At 41.6% G+C, this 16,038-nt stretch overlaps 1 protein-coding gene across 6 annotated transcripts in view; it reads right to left on the bottom strand.

Moving 5' to 3' along the window:
* Nucleotides 1-16,038, bottom strand: part of stxbp5a (syntaxin binding protein 5a (tomosyn)) — a 235,196-nt gene that overhangs the window by 139,524 nt on the left and 79,634 nt on the right. For all 6 annotated transcript variants that reach the window (XM_072581320.1, XM_072581323.1, XM_072581321.1 and 3 more), the window contains 2 exons: nucleotides 8,717-8,851; nucleotides 4,351-4,414 (listed from right to left, as the gene is read on the bottom strand). In XM_072581320.1, the coding sequence (XP_072437421.1) occupies nucleotides 4,351-4,414; nucleotides 8,717-8,851 (199 nt within the window). The remainder of the gene's footprint in view (nucleotides 1-4,350; nucleotides 4,415-8,716; nucleotides 8,852-16,038) is intronic.

Raw genomic sequence — 16,038 nt, 5'->3', positions numbered from 1 at the left:
ATGGTGCTACTTTGAGTCTGCAGATTGAAAGCAGCAAAAATGGCCTTTAGTAGATTGATATGCTCTTCTTTCTGGATTAGTGGTGCTGGAAGAGCACAGCAGTTCAGGTAGCATCCAAGGAGCTTCGAAATCGATGTTTCGGGCAAAGGGCTTTTGCCCAAAACATCGATTTCGAAGCTCCTTGGATGCTGCCTGAACTGCTGTGCTCTTCCAGCACCACTAATCCAGAATCTGGTTTCTAGCATCTGCAGTCATTGTTTTTACCTGATGTGCTCTTCTTGTCAGATGTGGGATTTGAGGGGGAGTTTACATGTTACTGAGGATTATATCTGTAATAAATGCTGTTGGTTGCGAATCCAACAGATCAAATGGATCAGTGGCGAGACAGTTAGAGGCAATGAGGAATTTACAAGAGCAATGGGATGTGACAGTTGGCAGTTATAGGAAGGGGGGAAAAGTCACAGATACAGTCACATAGATGGGTTAACTCCAGGAAAAGGTGAGAAAGGTAGGCAGGTAGTGCAGGAGTCTTCTATGGCTAACCCCATTTCAAACAAGTATGCTGTTTTGGAAAATATAGGGAGACAGTGAGGAAAGAGATCAATCTGAGACTGGTACAGTTGAGAACAGAAGCGAGTCAAACCATTAGGACAGACAGGGACAAAGCAGAGAACAAGGTGAACTGATAAATTAAACTGCATTTATTTCAATGCAAGAGGCCGAACAGGGAAAGCAGATGAACCCAGGGCATGGTTAGGAACATGGGACTGGGATATCAGAGCATTTACAGAAACATGGCTCAGGGTTGGACAAGACTAGCAGCTTAATGTTTCAGGATGCAAATGCTACAGAAAGGACAGAAAGGGAGGTGAGAGAAGGGGGAGTGGCAATTTTGATAAGAGATAGCATTACTGCTGTACTGAGGGAGGATATTCCCAGAGATACATCCAGGGAAGTTATTTGCATGGAAGTGAGAAATAAGAAATAATTATAGACCCCCTAATAAGAGAAATTGAGAAACAAAACTTGTAAGGAGATCTCAGTTATCTGTTAGAATAATAGGGTGGTAATGGTAGGGGATTTTTAACTATCCAAACATAGACTGGGACTGCCATAGTGTTAAGGGTTTAGAGGATTTAGGGTGGAGAGGAATTTGTTACATATGTACAAAAACATTTTCTGATTCAGTATGTGGATGTACCTACCAGAGAAGGTGCAAAACTTGACCTAATCTTGGGAAATAAGGCAGGGCAGGTGACTGAGGTGTCAGTGGGGGAGCACTTTGGGGCTGCCAGCGACCATAATTCTATTAGATTTAAAATAGTGATGGAAAAGAATAGACCAGATCTAAAAGTTGAAGTTCTAAATTGAAGAAAGGCTAATTTTGACGGTTATTGGTAAGAACTTTCAAAAACTGACTGGAGGCAGATATTCGCAGGTAAGGGGACGGCTGGAAAATGGGAAGCCTTCAGAAATGTTATAACAAGAGTCCAGAGACAGTATATTCCTGTTAGGGTGAAAGGAAAGGCTGGTAGCTATAGGGAATGCTGGATGACTTGAGAAATTGAGGGTTTGGTTAAGAAAAAGGAGGAAGCATATGTCAGGTATAGACAGGATAGACCAAGTGAATCCTTAGAGTATAAAGGCAGTAGAAGTATACTTAAGAGGGAAATCAGGAGGGCAAAAAGGGGACATGAGATAGCTTTGGCAAATAGAATTAAGGAGAATCCAAAGAGTTTTTACAAATATATTAAGGACAAAAGGGTAACTAGGGAGAGAATAGGGCCCCTCAAAGATCAGCAAAGTGGCCTTTGTGTGGCACCGCAAGAGATGGGGGAGATTCAAAACGAGCATTTGGCATCAGTATTTTACTGTGGAAAAGGACATGGAAGATATAAAATGCAGGGAAATAGATGGTGACACCTTGCAAAATGTCCATATTACAGAGGAGGAAGTGCTGGATGTCTTAAAACGCATAAAGGTGGATAAATCCCCAGGACCTGATCAGGTGTACCCAAGAACTCTGTGGGAAGCTAGAGAAGTGATTGCTGAACCGATTACTGAGATATCTGTACCATCGAAAGTCACAGATGAGGTGCCAGAAGACTGGAGGTTCGCTAACATGGTGCCACTGTTTAATAAGGGTGGTAAGGACAAGCCAGGGAACTACAGACCAGTGAGCCTGACCTCAGTGGTGGGCAAGTAATTGGAGGGAATCCTGAGGGACAGGATGTACATGTATTTGCAAAGGCAAGGACTGGACTAATAGCACCTTGAAAGTGGAGTCGCAGGTAGTCAGGATAGTGAAGGTGGTGTTTAGTATGCTTTATTGGTCGGAGTATAGGAGTTGGGAGGTCATCTTGCAGCTGTACAGGACATTGGTTAGGCCACTGTTGGAATATTGCGTGCAACTCTAATCTCCTTCCTATTGGAAAGATGTTGTGAAACTTGAAAGGGTTCTGAAAAGATTTACAAGGATGTTGCCAGGATTGGAGGATTTGAGCTGTAGGGAGAAGTTGAGTAGGCTAGGGTTATTTTCCCTAAATCGTCAGAGGCTGAGGGCTGACCTTACAGAGGTTTATAAAATCATGAGAGGCATGGATAGGATAATTAGGCAGAGTCTTTTCCCTGGGGTTGGGGAATCCAGAACTAGAGGGCATAGGTTTAGGGCGAGAGGGGAAAGATATAAAAGAGACCTAAGGGGCAACCTTTTCCATGCAGAGGGTGGTGCGTGTATGGAATGAGCTGCCAGAGGAAGTGTGGAGACTAGTACAATTGCGACATTTAAAAGACATTGGGATGGGTGTAGGAATAGGGAAGGTTTGGAAGGATATGGGCCGGGTGCTGGCAGGTGGGACTAGGTTGGGTTAGGATATCTGGTTGGCATGGACAAGTTGGACCAAAGGGTCGGTTTCTGTTCTGTACATTTCTATGGCTCTATAACTGGGAAAGAGACAGTGTCATATAGTATGGAAGCAAACCCTTCAGCCCAAACCGTCCATGCCAACCAGGTTTTTTAAACTGAATTAGTCTCATTTTTGGCGCAAATCATTCTTATCCATGTACCTGTCCAAATGTCTTTTCAATATTGTTACTATATCTGCCACTGCCAATTCCTCTTGCAGCTCCTTCCATACATGAACCACACTGAAAAAGTTCTCCCCTCACCTTAAATCTATGCCCTGTCTTTGAATTCCCCTACCCTAGGGAAAATACCTTTGCTATTCATCTTCTCTAAGCCCCTCATGATTTTATAAATCTCGATACAAGGACACCCTTCAACCTCTTACACTCCAAGGGACTAAAAAAAGTCCCAGCCTCTCCTTAAAACTCAAACCCTCCAGTCCAGTAAAACATTCTAAGATTTATCAGCTTTTAATCCCTATAACCATTTCCCCACTAATACTGATTTGCTTCAGTTCCTCCCTCTACTGAAGCCTGTGTAGGCTTTTATTTGCACTTTTCCTGACATTTCAGGTTTACCCTGGATGTCAATAACTCAAGGCAGATCTACCCAATTTGATTAAATACTGGATTAGTGGTGCTGGAAGAGCACAGCAGTTCAGGCAGCATCCAACGAGCAGCGAAATCAACGTTTCGGGCAAAAGCCCTTCATCCCGAAACGTTGATTTCGCTGCTCGTTGGATGCTGCCTGAACTGCTGTGCTCTTCCAGCACCACTAATCCAGTATTTGATTTTCAGCATCTGCAGTCATTGTTTTTACGAATTTGATTAAAGCAAAGTCCAATACCAAAACTGCACTGCAAAAGTTTTTACCTATATAGTGCCTACAATTACAAGTGAATCAGTACGTGGACTTAGAGTCATGGAGTCTTACAGCATGGAAAGTCTTCAGTCCCACTAGTCCACACCAACCATCTTCTCCAAGCTATGTTTTACTTAAAAGCAAAATTTCTGTGCAATTGCAAAAAATTGGTGTGCATCTTTTGACACAATCTACAGCTAACACCAATACTTTGGTGTTATAACATGGCTTTGAGATCTAAAGACCTTTTCATTCAGATCAAGGCAAACAGAAATCAATATTTTGAAACAGTTAAGTACAATGAAAAATACATCAGAAGCTCTTAACTAGTGGAACGAACCAAGCAGTACAAGAAATGTAAACTTAATTGAATAATTTACAACATAAATATAGTCCTAATATAAAAGGATTCATTTTAGTTCGAGTATAATCTCAGAACAGGATACGTTGGAGAATTGAATGTTTAATAACTGTAGTACAGCTGACACAGTATCTGAGCAAATCTTCAACAACCACCATTTTTCACAATTCATTGTCACTGAGGCCAATTTTCAGCAGATACCCATTATTCAAGACACATGTACCTTGCCTTCATCCATAGGGTTGTCACTGATGTGAACAATTAATCCTGGGTGAGTTTTTGATGATCTGAAATTAAAACATTCATTTAGTTGTTAAAGAAAGGAAAAAACATGGCTGTGTAAAGATTTCACACAGTACAAAACTAGCAAAGATTACAACTTGCACAAAGAGCAACTTTTTACAACAACAACTTAATTCAGCTAGTTTCTTAGACTGATGCAATTTAATCCAGCTGAAAGAATTAATTCAAAAATGTGGCATATAACCAATCGCAAGATTAGTATAGAACATCCTTTATTCTCATGTGTACTCAAGTATAGGAGTACAGTGAAAAGTTTTACAAAGTAACCTTTTATGGCACCATTTTAGGTACAAGTACCCAGGCACAAATCTTAGCTGCAAAAGAGGAATAAAAAGTAGTTGCAATACTTTGGTGTTATAAACCAAACCCAAGCAGTGAAATAACAGCAGATAGTATTCCAATTGATCAACCAACCATCAACAAAAGCTAGCCAGGCAGCATTCAGATAGGCCAATTGACTGGGCATCAATCTCTCAAAACACAATTACAGAAAACTTGCATTTATGTAGCACCTTTAAAAAAAATGTCACCAGGCACTTGACAGTACAAAAAGGGAAAAAGGAACAGTAAGGAAGTGGTGAGAAGTGTGGATGGCCAACAGCTTGGTCATGTAGATTGTTTTGTGAAATACAGAGGGAATATTGGTGTTTAGAAAGGGAGTTCTGATGTATTGATCCAAGATGGTTTAGGCAAAAGGAGGAGGAAGGAGGCATGAGAGACTCAGGTCAGGTAACAGAGGAGAGAGATTATGTCAGCATTGGAAAAGGCTAAGAAACATGGGTTGACTTACTAATGATAGTTGAAAAAGCCTAACAATTTAAAAGATGGTAAGCTGGGGGAATACATGCTAAACTGCCCATATAGTGTTCAGGGATGTGTAAGTTAGGTGCATTAGTCAGGGGTCATTGTAAGGGAATGGGTTTGGGTTGCGTTACTCTTCAAAGAGTCAGTGTGGCCTTGTTGGGTTGACGGGCCTGTTCCCACACTGTAGGGATTCTATGGCAAAGTTAGAGGTCATAGGCAAGTGAGGTATGATTTTTATTTTACTCACTTGTGTACTGTGGGTGTTGCTGGCTGGCCAATATTTATTAGCTATCCCTAGCAGCCCTCGAGTAGAATAGCTTGCTAGGCCAATTCAGAGGGCAGTTGAGAGTCACATTGCTGTGGCTCTGAAGTCATATATGTCAGACCAAGTTCAAATGCAAATTTTCTTGCCTAAAGGAAGTCAGTGAACCAGAAGGGTTCTTCCAACAGTTGACAATGGTTTGATTCTTACAACCATCTATCATGGTGGGATCCAAATCTGGGTCCCCAAAATATTAGCCAAGTTTCTGGATTAATAGTTGAGCAACAATACCAGTAGGACATCACCTAGTGGCATGGATATCTGCAAATGGGTTTTAGACAAAACTAGTTCATGGAGGATACAGCATGAAATGCCTGTCAAAAATGTGTATGTTGTAGTTAAGAGCAGAATGGAATGAGAGTTTCAAAAGCAAGTGGACCAAGGTAAGAGGGGAAGTTATCTTTGTGATGAACGTCTGAAATTGGAAGTACAGTTTAGTTACAATAGAGGGTGTGCAGGGGTTGCAAAAAGTCAAGTTTAGTTTAGTGGATCAAATAAGGTGGAAGATCGGTTCAGTTCAAAGGTAAAAAAGAACTGAAGGTTATTGGAATATAAGTGGATGCTAAGACAATGTCAGTGGATGATATGGCAAAGTATGTAAATGAGCAGCAGCCTTGGATCCATGAATAAAGATTTTATGGTTACGATCATATAGGGTACTAGCAGAACTAAGTGAGGGTAATTTCATTATGTTGAGCAACACAGGAGGAGGAGGAAGGATAATGATAGTTAATTCAAAGGATACAGCAGTCAATGCACCATTGTCAGTCAGAGACAATGTAACTCAATCTGGGCCTTTCAATGTTAGTGAGGGTTGGAAATCAGGCTGTAAAGGCTTCAAAAAAGGAAAATGCAGGAGAGTTAGTCACAGGTCTGAGAAGGAGTAACAAGTTCAAAGGATAATGGAAAGGAGTGGCTTGTACAAGAAGTTTCCCACAAGTTGAATCTAGCGCTTTGCCAGTTGCAGTTCAAATATATCTGGGCAGTATTCCTCATGCAATCAGGTAAATATTACAGTTCAAGGAAAATGAGTATAAGGAAGTTTCTTTTGCTCTGATTGAGACAAATCTTATTCATCTGCATAACTAAGTAAAAATTTTAGACTTTTCATGCACTCACTGTGTTACACCTAATATACAACACAAAACCAACAAAATATTCTGATGTTTCTTTTGGCCAGCATTTTCCTGCTTCTGGATCAGTGTACTTAGCTAAATGCATTTGTCATATCACAAAAGGTGTTATAATTTGGAAAAAAAATTAACTGGCCATTTAATAATAGGGATACCTGCCTTAATATGAGAGATGTTTTCACACCCAGGCATTTTGAATGAACCTCAACATTTTAAGGGAAAGGATGTCAAGGGATATGGAATTAAGGTACAGCTCAGTCAAAACAGGTTAAAAGGAGCTGAATTATCTATTCCCACATCATTGATGTTTATGTTGGTTGTTAAAGAGTTCTCAGTAAAAGGTGTTTTGAGGAGGAAAGACAAAATAAGAACACTCACTGATCCATGATGATGCCAATTTATGTTGTTGCCATGGATCATTTAGTTTCAAAAATAAATTTGACTACACAAAGTGACCACGTGAGAGGCTGAATGTATTAGTGTAACTTTTAAATCAATCTCATCTGCCCAACAGGCTTCCTGCTTCCTTTTCAATGTCATCAGATATTTGGCATGTCCTGCACACCCAAACATAGGCAAGATTTAAACTAGAGTTCATTAAAAAAAATTATTGTGAATGGCTAAACATCTGAATAAACGTTCATATCCTTTGCACTATGCCTTTCCAGCCAATGTTGTTGCCAGGGCTACACCATTTGGCAATCTAAAACAAGAAATATCTACATAGCTCTTAATACAATCACTAAAGGACAATACAAAACAACAATGTAGAAGATCTGAGGCAATCTAATGGAGATGTTCAAAATTATTGATAGAGACAAGTTGTTGCCTCTGGTTGGATGGATGATTCTAGAACATGAGGGGTATGATCATAAAATTAAAGTTAATAAGGTTAGAAGCACTATTTCACATTAAAAGGTCGTGAAATTTAGAACTCTCATCCACAAAAAAAATGCTGAGGCTCAGTCCATTGAAAATTTAAAAACTGAAGTACAGGTAGTTCTGCTATTATGTGCTAATTGTGTTCGTATGCGACCCCGTGCTATATAAAAATCATGCAATAAAAATAGCACTAAGTGTTGGTGATGCAATCTCATTATAGCCAACACGTTTTAAAAGTTTGCGCTTTAGAAACAGCATCTTGTTCGCCAATCGCATTGCAGTCAATTTGATTGACAAAATGCACGTTATAGCAGAACTGCATGTACTTATTTTTATTTGACTTAATTGTTGTGTAAACAAGACAGGTATTAACTGAGGTGTAAATCATCCCTAATCTAATTGAATGTCAAAACAGTTAAACAGGCTAAAAACCCTAGTCTTATAAATTAACTACTAAATTAATTGTTACAAAATCTGTTTAAGTATGGAGAAAAGTCGAAAGGATTTACATGAAACAAACTTTATTCCTCACAGCATAGATACAAAACAGCTTCTGAACTTTCTGTACCTAAATTTAATAAAACTGGAATATAAACAAGATCCTTTTGCCTTTGATTTTACTTGTAAATCACTGTTAGCCTTCCAGACTTCCCTGGCCCTTTCTCACAATGAAAGCACCAAAAGGACTTTAAAAACTGTCCTTGGCCTTTGTGAAATACATGTGCAAAATCCTTTGCGATTTGATCAGAAGAAAATAAGAACATTTGTCTAAAACTCAGAATTGTCAATTAGAATATTAGTTTTAAAGAGCACATAATTGTCTTTATTTGAGCTGATTGGCTTAACCACCATACCCCAATAATATAAAGTTTTGCATACAAAACCTCCTGAATGGCAGAGTTTGTCTCATGTGTTTGAGCCAAATTTAATTCTATATACAGATACAAGAATAATAAAAAGGTAACTGTCAAAAATAATTGCTATTTGCCACAATGAATTGAAACGTCTGTAGTGGGGCAAACAACGCTACCAAATTTTGACAGAAAAATTAATCTTTTGTAGGAAAATAAGCATATAAATTATCTATTGCACAACAGTAAACAGGAAACTTTATTAACCATGCACCACAAAAATAAGACACTCACAGTTCAATGGCTTTATTCCACATAATAACATAGCCTGAGAGTGTGAAAGACTCCACGTTGACAATATGTACATTGCCTCTTTCTGTGCCAACATACAACCATTTACTCTGGAAGGGCAGATGGCAAAATGTTATCCTGCAGAGAAGAAAAAATGTTGAATGAAAATATTACCCATATGCTGTACTCAAATTTCACAAAAGAATATTTTTAAAAGCCAGATTTTCAATAAAAATATTGATGGGATGGTATATATTGACTATACTAACAATTCACCCATTGAGCGCTCTGGTCATTCACAGCTGCATATGAAATTTCATTGAATAAAATGGTAATTCACCTGTTGTGAAAGGGAACCAAATAACTAACTTACACTCTTCAGGCAATTGGAAAATCTTGCTAACCCTTTCCAGTTTGATCTGTGTGTGACTCTGTGTCCTCTGAGTGATTGGCATTAGTTTGCTGAAGTAGTACAACAAATCACTCAGGTCACTGAAATCACTGCCATCCTCAGGAAATATCCATCAGGACATTTCATTCTGTTCTGATCAAACATATTGCAGGGCAAAAACATCTAGAGGCCAAATTTCTAACCAATATAATGCATATTTAAAGATAATTTTACCCACAGACCTCCGTTCTGGTCAAACTTCACACATTTGAAACAAACAACTGCTCTCTCTATGCTAGATCTGTATGCTCCAACACTTTTTTTTAATTTCAGACTTCTAGTATCCAAGCTACTTTGCTTCCCCATAAATTTTATGCCCTTATATAGCCATGCTCTTTTGCAATTTATACCAGACTCAAAGTTTGGGCTGAATGGCCTACAGGTTGTTGTGTTTTAACGTACGTTTCATCAATGTGATGTCGCTGTAAGGCGATTGTCAAGTTGGGGACGCTGTTTCTACAGCATGAACTTTTAAAACATGTGTTGACAGTAATGCAATTACAGTGCCAACACTAAGTGCTGTTTCTAAAGCATGATTTTTCCACAATGGGCAGGGTTGCACAAGAACGCAACTATTGCATTATAGAAGAACTGACTTTACTTCTGTTCCTTGTCTTATGTTCTCTTGTCTCTCCAATACTCCGTTTGGTTATCCCCATTCACTCCACCGCTTAGGTGGGTTTTTGACATTCCTGAATACTACTTGGTTCAACAGTTTCCAGATCTCCAAAACTTACTGCTGTTTGGTGAAGCTCAGTGTTAAACAAGTCATTTGATCTTTTTTTGGAAAAAAAGTTGTTTGCATGATTATCAGTGATGTTGTAAATACTCTTCTCACATCATCAGCCACTTTGTTTAACTCATGAATTATAACTAATTTCAGATACTTTCTAGACAGTCATCCTTTACACAATCCCTCATCATGCGAGTATACATTGTGAATTCTGTCATGTTTCATGGACACACTTGTTCAAGACTACACATCTATATTTCAAAAACAGTATCTAATCTTAAATTTTACAAAAGTTTCCCAGAATAAGTTTCCTTTGCTGTAATTCAAGATTCACCAAAGCATTTTGGATAAGCCTACTTACATGTCAGTCATACAGAGGAGAAAAGAAAGCAAGAGAGTATAAAATTGAAGAATCTTCATGAAAACATTAAAAAAAAGGAAATTATAAGCCACAAAGGTTGAGAGAAGGAGATTCAGAGGTCGGGAGCATTATGGTGGCTGGCCTAAATGAACATGTTTATCAGTATCTGGGAGCGGCAGATAAACAAAGAGGGATAGTGCTAAATGAGACTGCACAAGCAAAGAACAGAAAGCAGAATACTGATGGTAGAAATCCAAAACAAAAAGAGGAAACTCTGAATACTCAGGTGAGCTAGCAAGTATGGACAGAGAAACAGGAGTCAACCACCTGAAATACCAACTTTGCATATTTTCTCCAAAGACACTGTCAATTTTTAGCATTTATGAGATTTTGTTCAGAAAAACAAACTTGAATTTCTGCAATATCTTTCTCAAAATGAACATGTCCCAGAATATTTTAACTCCAGTTACATGCTTTTGAAGTGAGCGCCCAGGTTTTGCGATCAGGGTCATAAACACGGTTTCTGACACTGATTGCACATAAAAACACTTATGTTTTGAGTGATTCAGCTCTCTAATTTCCTGGATGAAACATGTTATGAAACAGTGGAGACCAAACCAGGAATGCTTGTAGACAGCAGAGAGAATCTGTGTGGTCTCTACATCCCCGTTTCTAGAAATATTCCGTAGCCATAATGAAACAGCTGGGAGTAGGCATATCAAAGTTAAGTGGTAGTGGTGGGTGGTGTTTGGGCAGGGGGTGTCAGATGCCATGCTGGTGAGGAGGCAGAGTGTGGGAGGTTCAATGTGTATGTGTGCATATCTGTGTATTAGAGGTGGCTTTCAATGCTCAAATTTTTCTGAATAACTATTAACCTCATGTGCATCAGAGAACATTTTCACAGGGGTTCTAGGTAATCAGTGTAACACCCCTATTTAAAATTTCCAGTTAATTCTTAGAGAGAGTATGGACTGATTTCTGCATGGTCCGAATGTGCAATTCCAAGTTATTTTGCAAAAACAACTCTGGCCATTTCAATTTCTGGGCCATGGACTCAACTGGAACGCGATAAAACGCATCAGCAGTTGATACATAACAGCATCACATCTGGGGTTGCCAATGGCCAGAAATTAAGCGGGACCAGCTGTTTAAATATTGTGGCTACAACAGCTAGTCAGAAGACGTAATTCTGCAGCAAGTAATTCATCTCCCATTTCCCTAATGCCTGTCCATTATCAACAAAGCATGAATCAGAAGCGCAAGGGAACAGTCTCCACTTGCCTGGATGGATTCAGCTCCAACACAAAAAGCTTGACATTATTCAGGAGTAAGCAGCCAAACTGATCGGCACCCATTTACTATCTTCAACAGTCAAATCTTCACCAGTGACATAGTGACAGCAGTGTGCATCTGTGACAAGATGCATTGCAGCAGTTCACTAAGACCCCTCTGGCAGCATTTGCCACATGTGACCCCCACACTTAGGAGTACAAGGGTAGCAGATGTGGGGAAAACAAGCTTTCTGGCTTGGAAGTTTATAATCATTCCTCCATTATTATAGAGTTAATATCCTGGAAGTCCCTATCTAACAGCATTGTGGATAACCCTACATCCTGAGGACTGCAGTAGTTTAGGAAAGCAGCTCATCTTTACCTTCCCCACAGCTATTAAGGAGGTGCTAAACATGCTGGCTTAGGGAGCGCGCGAGAGAGGGAGGGGGAGTGCACGCGCACGCAAGAGACACGGGGGGGGGGGGCGGGGCGAAGAAGGAGAGGGAGAGGGGGGCGGGGCAGGAAGGGGGGGGGAAGAAGACAGACAGAGAGAGAGGGAGAGACAGACAGACAGAGAGAGAGGGAGAGACAGACAGACAGAGAGAGAGGGAGAGACAGACAGACAGAGAGAGAGGGAGAGACAGACAGACAGAGAGAGAGGGAGAGACAGACAGACAGAGAGAGAGGGAGAGACAGACAGACAGAGAGAGAGGGAGGGACAGACAGACAGAGAGGGAGGGAGGGACAGACAGACAGAGAGGGAGGGAGGGACAGACAGACAGAGAGGGAGGGAGGGACAGACAGACAGAGAGGGAGGGAGGGACAGACAGACAGAGAGAGAGGGAGGGACAGACAGACAGAGAGAGAGGGAGGGACAGACAGACAGAGAGAGAGGGAGGGACAGACAGACAGAGAGAGAGGGAGGGACAGACAGACAGAGAGAGAGGGAGGGACAGACAGAGAGAGAGAGAGGGAGGGACAGACAGAGAGAGAGAGAGGGAGGGACAGACAGAGAGAGAGAGAGGGAGGGACAGACAGAGAGAGAGAGGGAGGGACAGACAGACAGAGAGGGAGGGAGGGACAGACAGACAGAGAGGGAGGGAGGGACAGACAGACAGAGAGGGAGGGAGGGAGGGACAGACAGACAGAGAGGGAGGGAGGGACAGACAGACAGAGAGGGAGGGAGGGACAGACAGAGAGAGAGAGAGGGAGGGACAGACAGAGAGAGAGAGAGGGAGGGACAGACCGACAGAGAGAGAGGGAGGGACAGACCGAGAGAGAGGGAGGGACAGACCGAGAGAGAGGGAGGGACAGACCGAGAGAGAGGGAGGGACAGACCGAGAGAGAGGGAGGGACAGACCGAGAGAGAGGGAGGGACAGACCGAGAGAGAGGGAGGGACAGACCGAGAGAGAGGGAGGGACAGACCGAGAGAGAGGGAGGGACAGACCGAGAGAGAGGGAGGGACAGACCGAGAGAGAGGGAGGGACAGACCGAGAGAGAGGGAGGGACAGACCGAGAGAGAGGGAGGGACAGACCGAGAGAGAGGGAGGGACAGACCGAGAGAGAGGGAGGGACAGACCGAGAGAGAGGGAGGGACAGACCGAGAGAGAGGGAGGGACAGACCGAGAGAGAGGGAGGGACAGACCGAGAGAGAGGGAGGGACAGACCGAGAGAGAGGGAGGGACAGACCGAGAGAGAGGGAGGGACAGACCGAGAGAGAGGGAGGGACAGACCGAGAGAGAGGGAGGGACAGACCGAGAGAGAGGGAGGGACAGACCGAGAGAGAGGGAGGGACAGACCGAGAGAGAGGGAGGGACAGACAGAGAGAGAGGGAGGGAGGGACAGACAGACAGAGAGAGAGAGAGGGACAGACAGAGAGAGAGAGAGGGACAGACAGACAGAGAGAGAGAGAGGGACAGACAGAGAGAGAGAGAGGGACAGACAGAGAGAGAGAGAGGGACAGACAGAGAGAGAGAGAGAGGGACAGACAGAGAGAGAGAGAGGGACAGACAGAGAGAGAGAGAGGGACAGACAGAGAGAGAGAGGGACAGACAGAGAGAGAGGGACAGACAGAGAGAGAGGGACAGACAGAGAGAGGGACAGAGAGACAAGGGGCGGGGGGGGGGGGGGAAGGAGGGAGAGGGAGAGCGCGCAAAAAAAAAAAAGAAATGTTCGTCAGAACACAGACTCCCCTGTTCTTCTGCAAATTGTACCATGGTATTATATATGCACTAAGTCTTATGCTGAAGAGGTCATATTGATTGAATTTGTTACTTTTCTTTCATATTTTAAAACAAATTATTGCTATGTATGTGCGCATGTGTGGGAGAGGGATCACGAATAGGAATGCAGTAGCAAGGAGTCTGGAAGAAAGGGCAGGCTGTCAAGAGGGATGCGGGAGATGGAGATCTGAATACCTCATCAGATTTGGTAACAAAATTTGTTCAACCACAGTCCTGAGAAGTGTCTTGGAAGTGTCTTTACAATATTAAAGGCTTTTTAAATAAAATACATTAGGGGAATGTGGGCGTTGCTGGCTGGCCAGTATTTATTGCCCATCCCTAGTTGCACTTGAGAAGGCGGTGGTGAGCTGCCTTCTTAAACCGCTGCAGTCCACCTGCTGTGGGTTGACCCACAATGCCATTAGGGAGGGAATTCCAGGATTTTGACCCAGCAACAGTGAAGAGACGTCAATATATTTCCAAGTCAGGATGGTGAGTGGCTTGGAGGGGAACTTGGTATGGTGCTCCCATATATCTGCTGCTCTTGTCTTTCTAGATGGAAATGTTTGTGGGCTCGGAAGACGCTGCCTGAGGATCTTTGGTGAATTTCTGCAATGCATTTTGGAGATAGTACACACTGTTGTTCCAGAGCAAAGGTGGAAGGAGTAAATGCTTGAGGATGTCATGCCAATCAAGCAGGTTGCTTTGTCTTGAATGGTACCAAGCTTCTTGAGTGCTATTGGGATTGCACTTATCCAGGCAAGTGGGGAGTATTCCATCACACTCCTGACTTGTGCCTTGTCAATGGTGGACAGGCTTTGAGGAGTCAGGTGATGAGTTACTCACTGCAGTATTCCTAGCTTCTGACCTGCTCTTGTAGCTACTGTGTTTAGGTGCTAGTAAATGCAAGTTGCCATAATATTTTTATGCACACGTTCTTGACAATAAAATTGCGATGAATCAATCTTCAACGATGTAACATACAAGGAGTCCAAGCCAAGGGCAGATAAATATGCAATTTTAGGAGGGGTAATGTTGCGTAAATTGAAGAACTGGGGGGAGGAAAAAAGAACAGGGCAGAAGCACAGTGGACTGGGTAATTGAGTCATCCTATTTTTAAAAAGCAAGGTCTGACAAGATTGCAAAAGTAGAATAGCTTTTCAATTCAGGCTCTTATTAAAAGTAGTAAGACATTTTCAGAGTTTTTTTTTGCTCAGACATAGTTTTAGAATAATTACTAATATAATCATTGACGATTCTACACTTACACGATGACCTCTACTTCACCTAAAGTTATAAAATGACACCAACAAATGTACTGGTGATTAGGTTACAATTGGTGCAAGGAATGCTAACTCACTACCTCCTCCTCAAAAGTAATTCGGAATGGTCAATGAATGATAGCTCTGCCAACTTTCACACCCAATGAACAAATAAATAAAACTTAATGGGAGCAATGCAACAATTTCACACTAAATCAGTTTGCCATTAGGTCACTAATATTTTAGTGACATCTCTGTGGAATATTGCATAGGTAGAAGGAATTTTAAAATTGTGATTCAGAGTTTAGTGTAGAAATTATTTTACATTTCAAGGGAATAGGAACAGACAATGTTTTCATTTGCCCACCAAGAACAAAACAAGCCATAAGAAACTAATTTTGCCCATGGCTTGTTCAGATCTTCATCTGATTCTTTTTGTGATTAGATGTAGTAACTACAAAACATAACACTTTAAATACTAGTGTGATGTAGCTTGTCAGCACCTGTGGCCATGTTTCCAATAATCAGTCAGCATATTCCTGTCAAATTTCCAATTAAACTAGCCATTCCTAAATGGTCTTACCAACCATAAAACAACTTGCATTTTTTTATTAATAGAATCCAAAATGAAGAAATATGTCCAAGGTGTTTCAGAAGTCAAAACAACAGCAATTTTAAAAGGGAGAAGAACAGACAAAGGAAGCACATGGTGGCGAGAGGGAGAGCGTGAGGGAGAGGAACTTGCACAGTTGCTGCCTTTGCTGTTTTGAACTCATGTGCATCGGACATCGGAGTGCATCTGGGAAAATTAACAAACAATGAAATTCACAACTAATCTTGGAGGAACCAATTTGGGTAAAGTTCACAACACAGAATCAGATAAGTTAATTGTTGTTTTAAGTCTGTCCAAGAGAAAGGCATATTAGTGAGTACAGTTCTTTCTTGATAATGTGTTTTTGGAGATAAGTCTCTTGATGAAACTTAAAATATAAACCATAGCTATTATTTAACCTGGTGCAGTGTT

The sequence above is a fragment of the Chiloscyllium punctatum genome, chromosome 11 (assembly GCF_047496795.1).
Source record: "Chiloscyllium punctatum isolate Juve2018m chromosome 11, sChiPun1.3, whole genome shotgun sequence".
Taxonomy (NCBI): Eukaryota; Metazoa; Chordata; class Chondrichthyes; order Orectolobiformes; family Hemiscylliidae; genus Chiloscyllium; species Chiloscyllium punctatum.
This window is presented reverse-complemented; position numbering and strand designations above follow the sequence as displayed.